The following is an 18621-nucleotide window of genomic DNA, read 5'->3' as shown; positions in this document are numbered from 1 at the left end:
TTATCACGTACTTATGCCATTTGGCACACAAAAATGAGAACACTCATCTGAAGTTACCTGATGTTTATTGAATGGTAGTCATAAAGCAGTATCTCAAGCTTTGTTGATAAACAATGTCTAAATCTGAGGTCTTGCAGAGGTATTGCAGACCTTTCTTATGAAGTACCTTGGTCTTGAAAACAATCCAGTCTAGACCATGAAGCAGTATCACAAACTTCGGGGCATAAGCAGACCCAAACTATTACTGGATTCCTTAAAGATAACTTAAATAATGTTTTCACACGAGTCTGACAAAATATGAAATCTTTTCACCATGAAATGGGTATCTGTCTCCTGTATCTTGGCCTCTGCATCACATTCATGTTTCCTGTGTTTAGAGAACACAGACAACTACTCATTCCTGGTGCCGGTCCTGAAGGCTCTGGTGGACAAGGCCCACACCCTCCTCAACATAGAAGTGAACCTCCCCAACTTGCCGCAGACCACCATGAGTCCCACCTTCTTTGATGACTTCCGTTCCTATTGCCACACCGAGGAGTGGAAGACATTCGTCACAAACTATGTGAGTTGTAGTGGACAGCACATCATCCTTCATAACAAGACGAATGTTTAGTGGTTTAATGGATGCAACTACATTACATCTTACAAAAATTTCACAGGGAAAATTGTTGTGTAAATGTGCCTTGAATTTTAACCTGTAACCAATAGGATGCTGGTTAGACTTAGCTTGACATACAGGTGTGACACAACCAAAAGACTTAGTTTTGGTTTCAGATATATCCACAAAGACATCATTTTGTTGAGTCCAGCTTCAGCGAGTCTCACACTGCTACAAATGGCTTCTGGCGAGAATGCCATGAAAACATGATGCTTAACATGCACAAGAGGAACAGAGACATCGGTGACAGCAAGCTTAAGTTCCAGGTATTAGTGGTCTCTACAGCAGTGCATCCTCTCTGACGATACCTACATGAAATACCTACACTAAAGCTTGTAAATAACCACAGATGATGTTGATTGCAGAGTGACCATCTACATTTGGTACCAGTGTTCTGTTATTCTACTGCTTGACAAGTATTAGCCATGACCTGAGAAATGACCAAAATTTGCATATGTGGGAACGCCTTCTAGAACATTCCATATGAAACAAGAGGGAAACAGGTTGTCGTCTAAATATTGAAAAGTCCAATTTCCTCGTGCAAATCGTGATGGTGTTTTGCTGCACTAAATCTCTCTGCGATACACGTGTTAAACAGTAGCCATATTGACTTCACGCCACCGTCTGCATGTATGGCACATGCTCACCAATCTACCTGTAGCAACCAAATGTATTCGTCCCGATTACTCGCCCCGTCTGCTTGTCACAAACACGTTCACTGCACTGGCTCATCTAATACTTGTCAAGCAGTAGTGGAAGCCATACATCACATCTGATTCTCATGATGACAATACTTATATCTAATACTGTCACCAACATGTTTTTTTCGGTTTTGGTCTCAAGAAACATTTCATAACCCATAATATAACTTCTTGTTGTTTTATGGAGATAATCACTTAGACTGATATACATTGCTATATTTCTTCTCCTTGTAATAGTGGTTGTGATTGTGCATGGGGGTGCATGGGACAAGCATGAGTACTAAGGACCTGTATCTCCTGAAAACTTCCGAGGACAAACAGGAACATTAATTGTATAAATGTCTATTTTACCAGCTCAATGCAATACAGTTGAAGACAGTGTGAAACATCTTCAACTTTGTCGTTTGCAACCTTTTGTTTGGTGTAAGATGTGGTGGTTTGCCTTTTAGGCACAAGTGTTGGACCCTTTCAAAACTAAGTCTTCCCAGGAATTCCGCCGATATCAAAATGTCTCAACACAGCTGAGAAATCAGCATCTTTCTACGCTGCGAAAATGGCGGGCTAACAAGAGATTCTTCACTGGGGAACGGGGAAGTTGGCATCTGAGGTATGTTGTCTGACATCAAACAAACCCATCAGTTATGTAAATACTGTTACAGCACATTGTTGTCTCCATCTGTCAGTAAATACACTTATACCATATTGTCATCACCATCTGTCAGTATATGCACTTGTACCATCTTGTCATCACCATTGTTTGTTAAGTTCAGTTACAACACATTGTTGTCTCCTTATGTCAGTAAATACACTTATACCATATTGCCATCACCATTGTTTGTTAAGTTCAGTTACAACACATTGTTGTCTCCATTTGTCAGGGATGAACTTGATATCCACTGGAAACTGTCAAATCAAGAGAATTTCATGCGGATGAAGGTGAAGGTCATTCAGAACTACAACTTTGATCCTCACACTGAGGCCAGCAGACAACGGGACAACTTGGGTGAGTATATGGCACATCTCCTATCTGTGTCATACATCTTGAACACTGTGCATAACTTGTGTTGTGTCTGGATGTCATACATGTTGAACACTGTACATTATAACTTGTGTTGTGTCTGGATGTCATACATTTTGAACACTGTACTCAACAATTGTCATACTGGTCTGTCTGAGTATTTATGAGTCATATCTGTATATCAATCAGGTGTATCTGACCTTGAGAATCCAGAGGTGAAGACCATCAAAGTTGCTAAAGAGGCTCTTGTGTCAAAGGAGAACATTGCAGATGATGCCCTTGGAGATGAAGACTGGAACGTTATCAGTGCATCAAGGTCTGACATACATATTCAGCATTCATGTCAAATGCATTTTTCTTGTTCACATGCCCTATTAAGCAAAGGGTTATTCATGCTCATGGGATCAGAAAGGAAAAAACATTTGAATTGAAAGTCGTCTTAGAGATTACATCAATGTGATGGTGAGCTGTGTTTGTCAGGAATTTTACAGTGTCTGTTTTTGATGTTGCAAGACAACACAACAAACTTGTCAGTACATGCCCCGAACATTTCTGTTTCAAATAACAACAAACCCTTGTGTTTGCTTAAAACATGTGTCAGTGTTGAAAGAAAATAATTACAATTTCTGACCCACCTAAAAATGTCATAGATGTTTGGAGTAAAAATGAAAGTGTAGCCCTCATATCAGCCACTCCATAACAAGTGTGCCTATTTGAAGGTCAGAGTCAGTGTTGTCTTGTTTAGTTTTGTAGCCACACATGTGTCAACCATGACAAATAATTTCAACCAAATTTCCCTGCCTGTTCCTAACATTAGCTAACAGTTAGTAAGTTCAGTTTACAATGAAAGGTACAAGGTACCGAAAACAACTTACATTTATTTATTTGTGAAGGACTGACATTTCCCAAAACATAACAACTATCTGCACTCCACAGCACTGCCAGTGAAGAGTATGTTGGTAAAGAGAAACTGGTCCTGTCTGAAGAATGTGACCTTGTCACCTTGGTTGAGGTCATCAAAGGTCGTCTGGAGGTCACAACAACTCATGTCTATTTCTTTGACTGCAGCTTTGCGAAGGAAGAAGGTGTGTAGGCATGGTAAACATCTAAAATATACACAAACGTTTTTGCTGATCCTCGGAAAACACAAGGCTATACTTTTGATTCCAATACTGTGATATTCATGATAATAAACTAGTTTCCAATACAGTATCACTTTGAGGATAGTAAATATGCTTAACTCATTTTAAATATTACGATTCAGTGTTTTTATCATCTGGTAATGTTGTATTTGAGCCCCAGAATGTATACTTGTCAGTCTCAGTGGGTATGGATGTAACCTATCTGTGTGCAGGAGGGGAAGACTTCAAGTGGGCTCTGTCTGAGTTAAGGGAGATACACTTCCGCAGATACAACCTTCGCCGCTCGGCTCTAGAGATGTTCCTCATTGACCAGACCAACTACTTCATCAATCTACCAAACAAAGTGAATATTTTAGTGTCTGCTAAGGTGTCCCTCATGTTAATCTGCTGTAGGGACTTTTGTTTCACTTAATTCATAGATGAGCTTTATGAAGTTTGCCGTTAATGGGAGAGACAAGGCATTTTGTAGAACTAAAATTGTTTCATAGATGGATGAGTAAAATGTGTGAAAACTATACGTGATATCTGCTTCTTTAGTATTCTGAAATATTGTTTGATGTGGTTTTAGATGCTGAGATATGAAGAAAGCTCATTGCTCAAGATAGTAGTTTCCAGTGAAGCACTGTTGACAGTATGCTAGCTTTCACTTTCTGTAGTCTTATACTCAGGAAGAAAGGCTTCAACACATATAGTCTCAACTTTGTCTCATTTTACCAATTATACCTTTACTACAGCAAGTAAGAAACAAGATCTACAGTCGTATCCTGAGCCTCCGTCCATCCAACCTGAGCTACTACGGTACTCGTTCACCAGCAGAACTCCTCAAGGCTTCAGGCCTGACACAGGTAAATCTACTCAGAGATGGTGTTAAGTTATCCTGCAACCTAAACTCCAAGCCCCTCTCTGTAAACATGCATCTTAAAGAGTGAGTGAGTTTAGTTTTACGCTGCACTCAGCAATATTCCAGCTACATGACTGTGGTCTGTAAATAATTGAGTCTGCACCAGACAATCCGGTGATCAACAGCATGAGCATTGATCTGCGCAATTGGGAACCAAAGACGTGTCAACCAAGTCAGCAAGACTGACCAACCGATCCCGCCTGTTGCCTCTTATGAGAAGCATAGGCACCTTTTATGGCGAGCGTGTTAATACCTGGGAACAAACAATTGATAATCTTTCAGTGAGCTCAACATGTAATTGATTAAAGAAAAATATGTGATTTATGTTTTGTCTGATTAGTGAAAACACAAAGTTTCACATTAGTTTATTAAGTTTAAATAATACAACTTAAGATAAAATGGATTGTAGCTTAGTTTGTTCTGTGGTGCCCCATGTTACTGTTGGTCTCATTGTTGAAAGCTGTGTCTTTGTTTTTCAGAAATGGGTTCAGAGAGAGATATCCAACTTTGAGTATCTAATGCAGCTGAATACAATTGCAGGTCGGACATACAACGACCTCAGTCAGTATCCCGTGGTAAGCATATGTTCGGTGATGTTCAGTGGGTATTTGCAAATTATTCTGCAGGTGTACTTTTTCTGTAGTCTTAAGATGGTCATCTTGATTGCGGGATGTAAAACGTTCTGTTTACAACTTTCAGTTCCCATGGATCCTACGTGACTACACCTCTCCCACCCTCGACCTTGAGAACCCCAAAGTGTATCGTGACCTGAGCAAACCAATGGGGGTCATTAACCCCAAGAATGAGCATGAAGTCAGAGAAAAGTGAGCTATTTGGAATACATCACTACAACATACAGTATTTTGTTGATTTCTGTGATTTTATGTCATGTCATAACTGAGATGTGTGAGTGTGAGTGCTTGAGTGTGATATTGTTGTGTTGTGTAACAGGATTTGCTTTTAGTGGATTTGATACCAAGGTTTACTTTGATTGTGTGGAGTTTTTTTTGTTCTCTGCACCACTGTTTCTATGCTCATATAAGGGTGGGTGATAATACCGGTTAATCAGTTCAACCAATATGATCAGTAATTTTTGTGATGTAGTCAAAACTACTGATAACATTTATATTTCCTTTATATTATTATACATTAATAGTTTTCAGAAGGTTTTTTTGCCATATTTTGGCTTTTGCATGACTTTAAAACAATGAATGAAGAAATAGTTTGGTATCAGCACACATTTTAGGGATAAACAAATCACAACAAACTTGTCAGTACACAATGCTGGAAGCTGTAGCAGACCATTTTTCTTGAGTTCCAGACTCTAGAGCGAAGTCTTCAATTTGGAAACATTTTCAAATGATATCTTGTACAATCACTTCTGACTTCTCGCAGTGGCCAGTGGCATTGTCTCAAAAAAAGGAAACAGTAATTTCGTAACCTTAACTCCTGTTACTCTTTCACAATGTGTTGCAATACATTTTGCAGTTTGCCAGCTCATACCACAATATACTGCAGTACCAAAATTTTGGCAATACCCAACGCAACACTGATGGGTTACATCATGATGTTAAACATCTGACATGCATCACTGGATTGGTTTCCTCTTGTGATTAAACATTGTTGAATCCAGCCTTAGACCCAACTCACTGAACATAAGCTTCATCATGATTACCACACCGGTGACTTGACTGTTCTGTTCCATGTCTAGACAGTATTTTCTGTGTATTTTAGCTGTATGTGTTGTTTATGTTAACTATATGCGCTGTATTTATTGACAGGTATGAAACGTTTGAGGACCCAACAGGTAACATAGAGAAGTTTCACTATGGGACCCACTATTCCAATGCTGCGAGCGTGATGCACTACATGGTGAGGATGGAGCCGTTCACCTCGCTGCACATACAGCTGCAGAGTGGCAAGTGAGTCTGTTGTAAAATTAATATGTGCATTTTAATGATGGTCTGATTACTTGGAATAATCGAAGATTGGTCAGAGTGACTAAACAAACTCGCAGTTGATCGTGTTTTTATACACACAAACACTTTTGGAACACTTGTTTGCATTAACAATATTTTTCACGAGGTTGGTTTGTCTGTGTCATTAAATTTACATTTCATAAGCACTACATGGTTGTTTAAAGTTATGACTGAATTTATCTTAAAGACTCCAGAAAATTTATGTTCCTAACAAACTAGTAATCCTTTAACGATGTGAAATTTGCAAATGCATTTTGTGAAATTAACAAACATGAAAATTAACCAATCATCAATTATGAGATTCCTAACAGTAGTATTTTCACTGCTTACAAATGTCCTTCAGTATTAGCCTCACATCCCAAACGGTTCATCATGGACTTATCATATTCGGTAGTATCTTTTTCTTTTTGTCCAACTGCATTACACCTTACTTGCACATTCTCAGGGATGTGAGGTCATGTTTGTGCTGTTGTCAGACCATCTCATCTTTTAAAGGTCATAAATATTCTACAGTCATCCCTCGCAATAATGCGCTTGGTGATACTGCAGATTCGGCTAAACCACGGGGCAATCGTGGCTCCCATAAAAAAAGTTGAACTGCGATCACACCCCTTCAACAACAAATCCGCAGTTCAACTCATCAACAAATTCGCTGTTGCGCTCTTATAAATTACATTAACTAGTGAAATTCAGTGCGGGTGGCAACTGACAGTGTTTATCGTATATATATCCATTGTTTCAGTTGCTTAAAACATGCCGGGTTTTCTCAATAATGATCATAACAACATCATAGTAGTAACTTATGAAAGACAAGACATGCTGAGTTAACGACAAATACTTACAATGTTTGCTGTGATGCAACACACTGCGCTCTAGCACGGTAAAACACAGTCATCCCAGAACGTATGGTGTCAGAAACCACATTTTATTTGATTAAATTCAGTCGCAATTTTATGTGTTAAAACTGTTGACAGAAACAACAGAAACGTTGTGAGGGAATGGTATTACCTCATTCCATATGCATACAACTTGAGCTTACCACATTCGCGAGGGTCCCTTTTTCGCGCCTACTGCGATAGCACCAATTTCACGTTATTCTTAGCAATCACGAACAGATTACAGTCTTGTAATCCATGGACTCCGAGACCTGCGTTATTTACTCATTGAAAGCATTTTCAACAATTAGATGGCCAACATTTTGTTTCTTCCCATTATTTCAGGTGTCATGGGGCTTTATTTCACAGCTGTTCAGCAGAATCTTTTTCTGGTCCTCATAACCCAGGTTATCTAAGTAACAATCACACAGATACATTTGATGATATTTCAGCATGTTTCTTCCAAAGCAATGTTTTGTACATCGGTTGCAACAAGAAACTTGCTACTTAAGTGATGTTTCTGTTGCAGATTTGATGTGGCAGATCGTCAGTTTCACTCTATCCCAGGCAGTTGGCAGTCACTGTATGAAAACCCCAACGATGTCAAAGAACTCATTCCAGAGTTCTTCTACCTGCCAGAGTTCCTTATGAACTCCGATGGTGAGTTGATTTATAGTGTTGTAGTGGAAACTGAGTAATTGATTAAAGCATTCCATGCCCTAATGATGCATACATCAACATCAGCACTTTCTATCGCTCAGTGTCTTATACTCACACCTCTTTTTGTTGATGAAGTTAATTGTCTGATATTGATCCAAACTTGATGCTTGGATCCTTGAAATTAAAATCATATCTTTTATGGCTCCCAGAGTTTGACTTGGGTCGCCTGCAACTGACAAAAGAGAGAGTTGGGGATGTGATTCTGCCGCCCTGGGCATCCACCCCAGAGGAGTTCATCAACCTACACAGGGAAGCTCTGGTACGTTCAGTGATTAGTAAAATGCCATTTGTTTTTTCATTACTAATCATTCATGGTTGAAAGAAATCAGTTCTTCCAAACTTTCAGTTTGGTGGGGTCGCCGAGTGGTTAAAATATTTGCTCCTCATGCTGAAGACCTGGGTTCAATAACCAACATAAAGTGTGTTAAGCCCTTTTCTGATGATGCATGCCGTAACATTGCTGGAATTTTGCTAAAAGTGGCGTAAAACTAAATTCACTCACTCACTCCAAACTTTCACCTGTCTTGTGCAGTAGAAGACAAGCAGTCATATCTAATTGTGGACAGTGTAACACAATGGCAATACAAATGACAAGATGATGTTAGTTCATATCAGGGTGCAACATTGTGCCATTGTTGTCTTGGCTTCATTCATATCATTGAACCCAAAATGTGCTTCCAGGTACCTGTTGCCTGTGGTTACCAATCAGTTATCTGTCATAGATCCCTGGCTTCCCTTCTTGCCTTGAGGTGGAGGCAGGAATGAGACTTGTGCCAGGATGAGATTTGTAATTCATGAATATCCTAATTTGTATTAAATATAAGTTATCCTCAATGTAGATATCTTGTGTGTACTATTACCGTGAATATCATAGGATCATAGTTTTTAGGACGTCATACGTATTTTGACAGTGTTTTTTGAGAATTTTTTTCCCAGTTATAACGAGGATGTTGCACCACACAGAGATTGAAAATTCTTGAAAGATAGCTTGTATTTTGGATCAAGTTTTCTTTTCAAGTCGTTAAGTCATTCATGTGATTAGAAAGATAACAAGTAATGTTTCTGGAAGCTCACAGACAAGAATATGTGTACAAATTCATACATGTTTGACTTTCCCAAATGGAGTCAAGGTTTCTTATTTCCAGGAGTCAGAGTTTGTGTCCAGGAACCTCCATCACTGGATCGACCTGATATTTGGCTACAAACAGAAAGGCCCAGCTGCTGTAGATGCCCTCAATGTCTTCTACTACTGCACCTACGAAGGTTAGTTCAAAGTGTACTGCTTGGGCAGCCTTGGTAGATTAGACTATGAGGCCAAATACTCTGATGCACTCCTAGTCACTAGTGGTGGTGTGTCTGGTCCTGTGCAAAAAGATCACAAATCAAATGAAGTTAAGCAACGTTTGGCACAGACAAGAAATTGTCATCCATAATATTTGCCTTTTGCAAGTTCATGCATGGGTGATGGTGTTTGGCAGCTTGACTCCTGAGAGTTTCTACGACTTAGTTCTGCACAAAGCACATGCGTTACATGTAGTCTCACCTTAGACAGGTGAGTTTGTTAAGATTTGCCTCTGTTCTCCCAGCTGAAAATGGGTACCTGGTGGGAAAAGGTGCTATATGATGTGACTATAACCTTCTAGTGCCTGACAGGCAATAATGTGGTGTGGTATTCACTGTTCGCGCTGTGAGCATACCTGGAGTAGCGCTTGGTGATATATAAATGGACACATTATTATCATAATTTATTCAAGTGTATGTTGTGTGTGCTGCAGGAGCTGTGGACCTAGATGCCATTGAGAATGAGAAGGAGAGGAAAGCCCTGGAAGGCATGATCAACAACTTCGGCCAGACACCAACACAGTTGCTCAAGGTCAGTCATTACTGAACTAGCTGTAGAGTTTGAGGTCGGATATTGTAGCTCTGTGTATTGACTATGAACGGATGATCCAGATAAGATTTTGTAGCTCTGTACACTGTCTGTGGTCAGGTGACAGGGATCAAATATCAGATATTAACTTCATATTTCAAAGGGTATGAAGGAATTTCCATTTTGTTCCTACAAGACCTAACTGAGTAGCCATAAATTACGAAACCTTTGATGTGTAATTTGGGAGGGGTAGGGGGGGAGTGGAATGTCATTCATATTGTACATGCTTCCCATACGAGTCATCATCACCCCCTTTACCATAAACCATGAGGGGGGCCTTGTGGCAACAAAGTCAATACTTTGATAGATTTGATTCCAAGAAACTGTTCCATTACCAGGAACCCCATCCAAGAAGACTGGCGCTTGATGATGCTGTTACCAGGGCAGCTAAAACTGGGAGACCACTCAGCATTTTCAATTTTCTGTCACAGCTGAAACCCTTCTTTGTCGAGGTGAGTCTGCAGGAAGTTCCCAACACTGAGTGTAGTGCAAGGGACAGTAGTCACAAATACAGATGTATTTGACTCAGTTGTCCAGAAAACTGCAGGGGGATTTGTAGTTAGCAGGATGTGGATCCATTGATGAAAACATTTGCAGCTGTTCACTTGTGGAGAAGAATGAAACACTAACGCCACATTATTTTGTTCCTAATATTATACACCTTTGTGTTCCAGACTGTGAATGGTAGAATACCTATACACATACATTTACAGGTGTACATTTTTATTGATGTTGATTTTGTTGAAGTGATAAGACTACCAACAATTTTCAAGTCAAGGTGCTAAAGAAATGATACCAAATCGTTTTAGAAACTTCACATCTGATAAGTTCATTTATTGAGACCTTTCTCTCAGTGTTCCACCTAATGTTGCTCCTTAGGAGGATTTGTCACGTATGGTATGTGAACAAAGAATGTGATCTAAGGAAGATAGGCTGTGTAACTCCCATGTGTTTAATGAATTCTGAATGGTTGTCTGTTGCAGGTATCCAATGACCAGGACCCAATGGTGTACGTGAACATCCCTCGCAGTCAGTTCCGATCCATCATTCAGCACGGCATGCCAGACAGCATGGTGAGACATGATCTCGGCACGATATGGCAGAGACATTGCCAATCTGACATTTGTATTAACTCACTCAGTTTGTCATCCAGTTCAGCAAGCACGCTGAGTGCAGGTCCTGCTTACAATATGGGAATGTCACACAATAGCTGGTTATATCACAAGATTTAATGTTGCTACTTATGTCAACCACTTGGGTATCTGGCTTACATTATATTTAGTGACAGATCACCATGATATATCTGTTAGTGTGTTTGTTTATTTTAAAACCACACTCAGCAATATTCCAACTGTATGGTGGATATGGTAATCGAGTCTGGACCAGACAATCCAGTGATTAAGATAATGAACACTGATCTGTGTAACTGCAAGAGAGAGTTACATGATAGTAATGAGATGGATTTCATGACTCAGTATATGGCTATGAATAGCAGTAAATCTTTTTGTTTATTTTACTTATCATCTCATTATTTGCTTTTTTTCTCCAATTTTACAGATTACAGTGACAGAAAATGGCATAATAGGCATCCATGGCTGGCTGCCATTTGACAAGTCTATCTCCAACTATTATACATTTGAAAAGGATCCGTCCATGTTCAATGCCAAGTGAGTGATAAAAAAAAAGATGAGATTTTGAACGAATGTGTGTCTTTCTCCATGATGAATTAGTAAATTGATGCCTTTGTTGGATTTTCTGAATATTCTTAAATAAATCCATAATTCTGTTCTGTGACTGCTCTTAGTGCCGTGTGACTTTTTGCCTCTCTCCAACAGAACCAAGAAGAGAGTTGGAGGTCCATTTGCTCCTGGTATACGAGTCGTCCCGAAGTTGTTTGCTGTGTCACATGATGCAAAGCTGTTGTTCAGTGTGGGATACTGGGACAACAGTCTACAGGTCTACCATCTCGGGAAAGCTAAGCGAATCAACCATATTGTCAGACACATCGGTAAGATCTGAGAACATGGTCATGCATCTATGATTGCCATGATATGAATTACAAATGTATGCAAACATTGTGTGATGTGAAACTGCTTCTGGAAGTCAGTCTGCTGGACTGTTCCTAGCAGCGTTAAAATCAATTCACTCACTCACTCACTTATTTCCTCTCTCTCCCTTCTCTCTCTCTCTCTCACACACACACACACACACACACACACTCACACTCTGTTGATTTCATGGTAATGACTGTGTCACCAATTGTTCAGATCGATGCTCATGTTGTTGGTCACTGGATTGTCTGGTCCAGACTCAATTATTTACAGACCGCCGCCATATAGCTGGAAGATTGCTGAGTGTGGCATAAAACTAAACTCACTCACTTCCTCTCAGAAAAAGGTGTTTGCTCAAAGCACTAACATTATTATACTTGTCATTGGCTCAGTGTGCCACAACCCAAGCTTTGTTAAGGACAAACTTTATGGATGAGCAACTTCTTTAATCGGGTGAAGCGATGCTTCGATACAGCACCATATATGCACCATCCTGTCTTATCTGCCTCATACTTGCTTGACAGTGATATAAGAAGCTGTATCAAAACGTTGCTGTGTTAATCCGTTCATGCTGCCTGTTTCAGATATTGTGACATGTTTGGCCCTTGACTACTGTGGGAATCATCTGATCACTGGTTCCAGAGACACAACCTGCATGATCTGGGAGATTCTACAGCAGGTAAGTCATTATATTGTCTACTGCAAGAGTCAGATCAGTGTCGTCCGATGGTTATTAAGCAGACAGTTTAGTGTGAAGGGGCTGTTTCACATTGTCCTTGTTGCTGCAAATGATTACCTCCGCACCAGGCTTATGGCAGATGTCAAGGTCACACAGTATGAACGGGACATTTGGAAAGCTAGTGTGAAAGGTAACTACGCTACTGTATGAACAATGATACACCAAAACTTGATATACATGTACATGTTCACTCAAAGCCAAAGTCAAAATATGTTTATTTGTATGAAACCACCGGCCCATATACAGTGCTTACAAAGAAAATTTACATTTAGGGGGATAGCAATTGTTTTCGTAACGTAATAGCATGATGAATATACAGTGATAATCTTTTAAAATGTAGACATTGCATGAGGAAACAAGTTTGTAAAATGCTGCATTACGAGGGTTGGTTGAAAAGTTCTAAGCCTCACTGTGAAAAAAAGTTACAAAGTCCACGTTTGTAATTTATTTTTCTACATAGTCCCCTTCCAAGTTCACACACTTTTGCCAGCGATGCTGCAAGGCCCGAATACCGGTCAGGAAGAAATCTTCTTCAGTTACCCTAAAAAAATCAGTCACAGCGGAAATGACGTCATCATTACTTGCAAAATGGCGACCGGCGAGTTCCTTTTTCATTTTTGGGAACAGGTGGAAGTCAGAAGGAGCCAAAACAGGTGAATAAGGAGGATGGTCAATGAGTTCAAAGCCACAATCGCGGATTGTTGACATGGCCACCACCGGTTTGTGAACAGGCGCATTGTCTTCGTGGAAGAGGACACCTTTAGCGATCATCCCTCGTCGTTTGGCTTTGATTGCTTCTCGCAACTGGTTCAGTAGATCAGCATAGTATCTGCCGTTGATAGTTTGACCTTTTTCAAGATAATCAATGAGCAGAATACCCCTGGAATCCCAAAAGACTGATGCCATCACCTTTCCAGCTGAAGGAACAGACTTGGCTTTCTTCGGAGCTGGTGAATCAGGATGCTTCCACTGTTTTGACTGTAGTTTTGTTTCCAGGTCTCATCCATGGTTACAAATCATGCCACAAAATCATCTCGATCTGCTTCAAAACGACATTCCTAATTCGTTGGCGATAATATGCTCAACCCTCTCATGAGAGATGCCCACTACACTAGCAATATGTCGAGTAGTCAATCGTCGATCATCCATCAACATATCGAGCACTCGCGTGATGTTTTCTGGAGTGGTTGCTGTTGAAGGCCTTCCTGAGCGTGGGTCATCATCAAGGCTTTACAAGTAACAGTCTCAGATTCTTTGTAGTCACAAGGGATAAGTATCTTTCTGGTTCTAATAGGGACTTAAACTCTCTGTAACAATCCCAACGAGAGCTTTCTTCTAACCTCGAGTGCCATTCTTGTTGAAACATACATATACAGCGATGTCTAAACTGGTTCAGGAAAACACAGACATTACCTATGGATTGGTTTAACCAAACAACACCAAAGCCTTTGGAACAAAGAAGGTTCCTGTGGGCCGCCCACGTTTGTCAGCCTTTATTCCACATCCTCAGCATAAGGTCCAGATCACATTAGTCAAAATCAGTACACATGGTTCTCATTTCATGAATCAGTTGTTGCAGTCAGCTACGACAGATTCAATGGAACCAACATGGCTGTGTTAAACGTTTCTGGGGAATATAGATGGTAAAGTAGTACCAAATCATATTCTAAAGAGTCCTGCCATGATAGGGCAGGTACATCACAAAAAATGCCTTCGTTTCATTAACAATGTTGTGGCAGGGTTGTTTTGTTGCTGTCACAGTCCTTCCAGTGAATTGGGGTGGCGGGGTTGCCAAGTGCTGAAGACCCATGTTCAATTCCCCACAAGGGTACAATGTGGGAAGCCCATTTCTGTTATCTCCTGCCGTGATATTGCTGGAATATTGCTATATGTAGCATGAAGCTAAACTCATTCACACTCTGCAGTGAATTGACTTTGCAGCCAGGTAGGTAAGTATGATCATACTGATTCAACGAATTCCATTGTTCCTTGTTACAGGGAGGGGTCAGCAGTAATGTGTACAACAAGCCTGTCCAGACACTGTATGGCCATGATGCTGAGGTGACCTCCGTCCACATCTCTGTGGAACTAGACTTGGCTCTCTCAGCCTCCAAGGTATGAGATAGTTCAACGAGAGTTTTTATCACCTATCGTCACTGGACTGATCTGTTAAACCAAGATCTTTTATGGATAAATCTTCCTTTCAATTCTTTGCCACACAACGTTTCGGGGTCATGTCAGACCCCGTCATGAGGTGAACTCTTTTGTTAAAGTTTAGATAATTAAGTTAGTTTACTGTGTGATGTTATAAATTTGTAGCCAGCCCTTTCGGTTAGGCGTTCCCAGGAACACACAGCATGAATATCATTATTTACACAACGGAGTGATACAGGAGGACATTGTTGACTCCACTGCTGTACAGTTTCACTAAACTCTCAGTTGCTATTTGCTGAAAGTCGATCAGCTCATTAACATTAAGTTTGTGGGCAAGGAAATTTCTGTTCAGGTTATCAAAGAATACAAGTCTTTCTGTGAAGAAATAAATAATCCATAAATGTTGATCATTGCTGGACAGATTACCAGCTCATTAACACATTGACTGCTTATCATGAGTATACACGTAGTATCAGTTCTGGCCAAATTTGCCACTATACCACTACATCAGTGGTGTTTAAGAACAAGTTGCACATGTTGGCAAAATAGGCAAAAGAAACAAACATCTCCAGGTGTTCTTCTTTGCCACCAGGAGGTGATTGCTTCTTGTGCTTGTTAAAGATCACTTCATTGTGGAGCATTCCTGAAATTCTTGGTTATGATATGATTATTGTTATGTGCATGCAGGATGGGTCTGTGATCATACACACTGTAAGGAAAGGCCATTACATGAGAACACTGCGCCCTCCATCTGACCCAGGGTCACACCTGTCCATCCCCCTCATGGTGGTGTCCGAGATCGGCCAGATCCTGTTGTACTGCCAAGAGTACACCTCCACATGTGAGGTAAGTCTCATATCAGTCTTATGGACTGTCAGAGTATAAATGGTTCGGGCTTTGTTGTAACTCAACAGGGGTGCAGTAAGGTGTTTTACAATGTAAAACTAGGGCACAGTGATCAAAGTTAAATGTGAAAGTCAGTCCTAATGTATAATATTAATGATTTAGAACATCGCTAGTTGCAAGTACCAGAGAAAGTGTATGGATGCTGGGCCTAGATTTTTAAAGTTTACTAGGTGCCAAGATAGTCATAAGTGCCATACTATAACACAAACTTAGGACCTTCTTAGCTCAAGAGAGCTTCAGAAATCAAGGCCCTGGTTCTTTGAGTATGGTTCCATGATAGAATGCATATTATTTTGGATATGTTTTTATCAAGATCCAAGTGTGAGTTATTTGGTGACAGGTTTTCATTTCTCCATCACATCTCTGTTACAGGAACACTACACCTTGCACCTGTACTCTGTGAACGGCAAGCACCTTTTCACTGAGGAAATGCGTTACCCACTTGGGCACATGGCTGTGGCTGGACAGTACCTGGTGGCTGGGGATTGCCAAGGACACCTTATGATCAAACAGCTGTTTGGGTGAGTAGTACCAGAGCTTGATGTTCACAGATTACATGGCTTGTTGAATAAGGTTATGATGGATTATGTTTTCCTAACAGTTGACAATACAATTTATTGTAATTTCCTGCAGATTATTTTTGAAGTAAATATACACAGCGGGCAAACCGAGAGCATAACTGGATTTCTCTAATAAGAGAGACTAACTAAGACTAAGACTAAGACTAACTGTTTGTCTTAGATGTCTGAGAAGCCACAACAACTTTTACAGAACATTACAGAAGTTGATTGCTTGTTCCTCTAAAGTGGACCCATGAAGATCTGGCTTAGAATAGATCTTCAGTGACCCATTTCAATGTCAGGCTCGCTGACTTGGTTGACACGTCATCGTATCCCAACTGTGTAGATTGATGCTCATGCTGTTGATCACTGAGTTGTTTCGCCCAGACACGAATATATACAGACCATCATCATATAGATGGAATATCGCTGAGTGCAGCATAAAATTAAACCTACTGACTCCATTACAGTGGTAACTGAGTTTGCCATGAAACAACTCAAAGAATAGAATGCAAATTACACCTCATTCAAAGCTGTGTTAATCCTTATTCAGTCACTCAGTCATTCTGTATACTAACAATGTCTTCCTAATGCAGCTTGAAGAACCTGACTACCCTTCAGCTGCTCGTCCCCATCCAGTGTCTGACTGTAACCAACGGCAACAGTCACATCCTTGCTGGACTTCGTGATGGTAAACTCATCATCGTCGGCACCAAAGGCAAGCCAGAAATCCGATAACAATGGCCTAAAGTTCATTAGACAAGTTTTAACAACAAACCAACTTGATTTTGAGAATGTCATCTTTATAACCCCAGACAGAAGAAGTGGGTGACAAGGCTGTAGTCAAGAACAGAACAGTTTCAGAAATTGTGCTTGTTTGCCAAAATGGCGTCACAGAAATGGCAATGAATCAGTAATAAACGTGTTGTAGAATCAAGCGATAAACCAGTTTTGTAATATGAAATGTTAACAATATGTTTCACAGGAATCAAGATTTTATGATGTCAGGTGTTAACAATATCTTTCAGAGCAGCCAGGTTTTGTGATGTCAGGTGTTAACAGTATCTTTGACAGGACCAGGTTTTGTGATGTAAGGTGTTAACAAAATCCTTGAAAACAACCAAGTTGTTTTGATGTCAGGTTTTAACAATATCTTGACAGCTACCAGAGTTTGCAATGTCAACTTTGAACAATATCTTTGACAAGCCCAAATTTTGCAAGGTCAGCCTTTAGCAATATCTTTGATGGCAACCAGGTCCTACTTGTATTTGATGTTTACAAAACTGTTTACAGCAGGTAGGCTTATGATGTCCAGTGTTTACCTTACATTTGACAGAAACTAGGTTAGAAGATGTATTTACTCCAAACATCAGCACAGTTCAGGGATGGCAGTTAATTGATCTGAACAACCTGGCTATAGTTTTGTTTCTGCAACACATAAAGAAACACAGCAATAGGACTAGATAATAGTCAGTCCCAGCAAACTTTGTGGTTGAAATTTATAGTGTTTCCTGATTAGCTACTACCTACTGATGCTGTAAGCGTCTGTTTCAACAGTAAGGATTTGTGATAAGAAAAGTTGACTGCAGTTTACAGAACGATTTTGTGATATACGTGGTCAACATGTGAAACATGTTGTGTTTGAACTTTAACTCCACTTGGTTTATGTCATGTTAATGCTTTTCTCAAAGCACAATTATTTATGTTAAATCATCAGTGCTGTTGTGTGCAAAGGAATAGTTGAAGGTCTTTTGTTTAATGCAGCATTTGAATGTGTTTTCATCTAAGTGTCCTTTTTACACTTCTCAGCATGTCAGAGGACATGATCAGATCTACAGCAACTCTCAGTTATGTGATTGTTTTGTCTAGAATGTTTGTAGATATATCTTCACAAAGATTCTGTAATGATTTGACAGATGAATTGAAAGAATATGGATTTCTCTGGAGTGATAAATATTGTTGTGGATGTGTTTCTGTTAATGCACTGAGGACTGACTAAACATAATTCAAAGGAGATAAGAAATATACTTGAAGAAGATACATGTGAAACTTGTTTAACCCCTGTTATTTAATATTAAGCATGAGATCATTTACTTTTGTGCATGGGAATTTTCATGCTTTTTGTCTTTACAAGTGTGGATTTATGAGTCTGCAAAGCAAGTTTATATTGACTGAACCAGGAGCATGATAGCATGAACTAATCATAGTTCAGTGAGGGAAATCGTAATTGTAATCAGACATAATCGTGGAAAAACTTCAAAAGATTTCATTTTGTTTTATTGTCATT

The 18621-nt window shown here is 39.8% G+C and overlaps 1 protein-coding gene across 1 annotated transcript in view; it reads left to right on the top strand.

The window, feature by feature from the left end:
* The window catches only part of LOC137298024 (neurobeachin-like protein 1), an 82589-nt gene extending 64211 nt beyond the window's left edge, over nucleotides 1–18378 (top strand). The window contains exons 35-58 of the mRNA XM_067830058.1: nucleotides 378–562; nucleotides 775–924; nucleotides 1809–1966; nucleotides 2238–2362; nucleotides 2567–2693; nucleotides 3314–3462; nucleotides 3732–3862; nucleotides 4254–4364; nucleotides 4900–4995; nucleotides 5120–5244; nucleotides 6202–6342; nucleotides 7804–7934; nucleotides 8144–8253; nucleotides 9140–9257; nucleotides 9770–9867; nucleotides 10263–10376; nucleotides 10908–10997; nucleotides 11482–11591; nucleotides 11760–11932; nucleotides 12560–12654; nucleotides 14713–14829; nucleotides 15556–15714; nucleotides 16147–16295; nucleotides 16931–18378. Coding sequence (XP_067686159.1) covers nucleotides 378–562; nucleotides 775–924; nucleotides 1809–1966; nucleotides 2238–2362; nucleotides 2567–2693; nucleotides 3314–3462; nucleotides 3732–3862; nucleotides 4254–4364; nucleotides 4900–4995; nucleotides 5120–5244; nucleotides 6202–6342; nucleotides 7804–7934; nucleotides 8144–8253; nucleotides 9140–9257; nucleotides 9770–9867; nucleotides 10263–10376; nucleotides 10908–10997; nucleotides 11482–11591; nucleotides 11760–11932; nucleotides 12560–12654; nucleotides 14713–14829; nucleotides 15556–15714; nucleotides 16147–16295; nucleotides 16931–17072 — 3104 coding nt within the window. The 3' untranslated portion in view covers nucleotides 17073–18378. The remainder of the gene's footprint in view (nucleotides 1–377; nucleotides 563–774; nucleotides 925–1808; nucleotides 1967–2237; nucleotides 2363–2566; nucleotides 2694–3313; nucleotides 3463–3731; nucleotides 3863–4253; nucleotides 4365–4899; nucleotides 4996–5119; nucleotides 5245–6201; nucleotides 6343–7803; nucleotides 7935–8143; nucleotides 8254–9139; nucleotides 9258–9769; nucleotides 9868–10262; nucleotides 10377–10907; nucleotides 10998–11481; nucleotides 11592–11759; nucleotides 11933–12559; nucleotides 12655–14712; nucleotides 14830–15555; nucleotides 15715–16146; nucleotides 16296–16930) is intronic.
* Nucleotides 18379–18621: the final 243 nt, after the last annotated feature.

The sequence above is a fragment of the Haliotis asinina genome, chromosome 10 (assembly GCF_037392515.1).
Source record: "Haliotis asinina isolate JCU_RB_2024 chromosome 10, JCU_Hal_asi_v2, whole genome shotgun sequence".
NCBI lineage: Eukaryota > Metazoa > Mollusca > Gastropoda > Lepetellida > Haliotidae > Haliotis > Haliotis asinina.
Note: the sequence above shows the minus strand (reverse complement) of the source record. Positions and strands in the feature narration are given on the sequence as shown.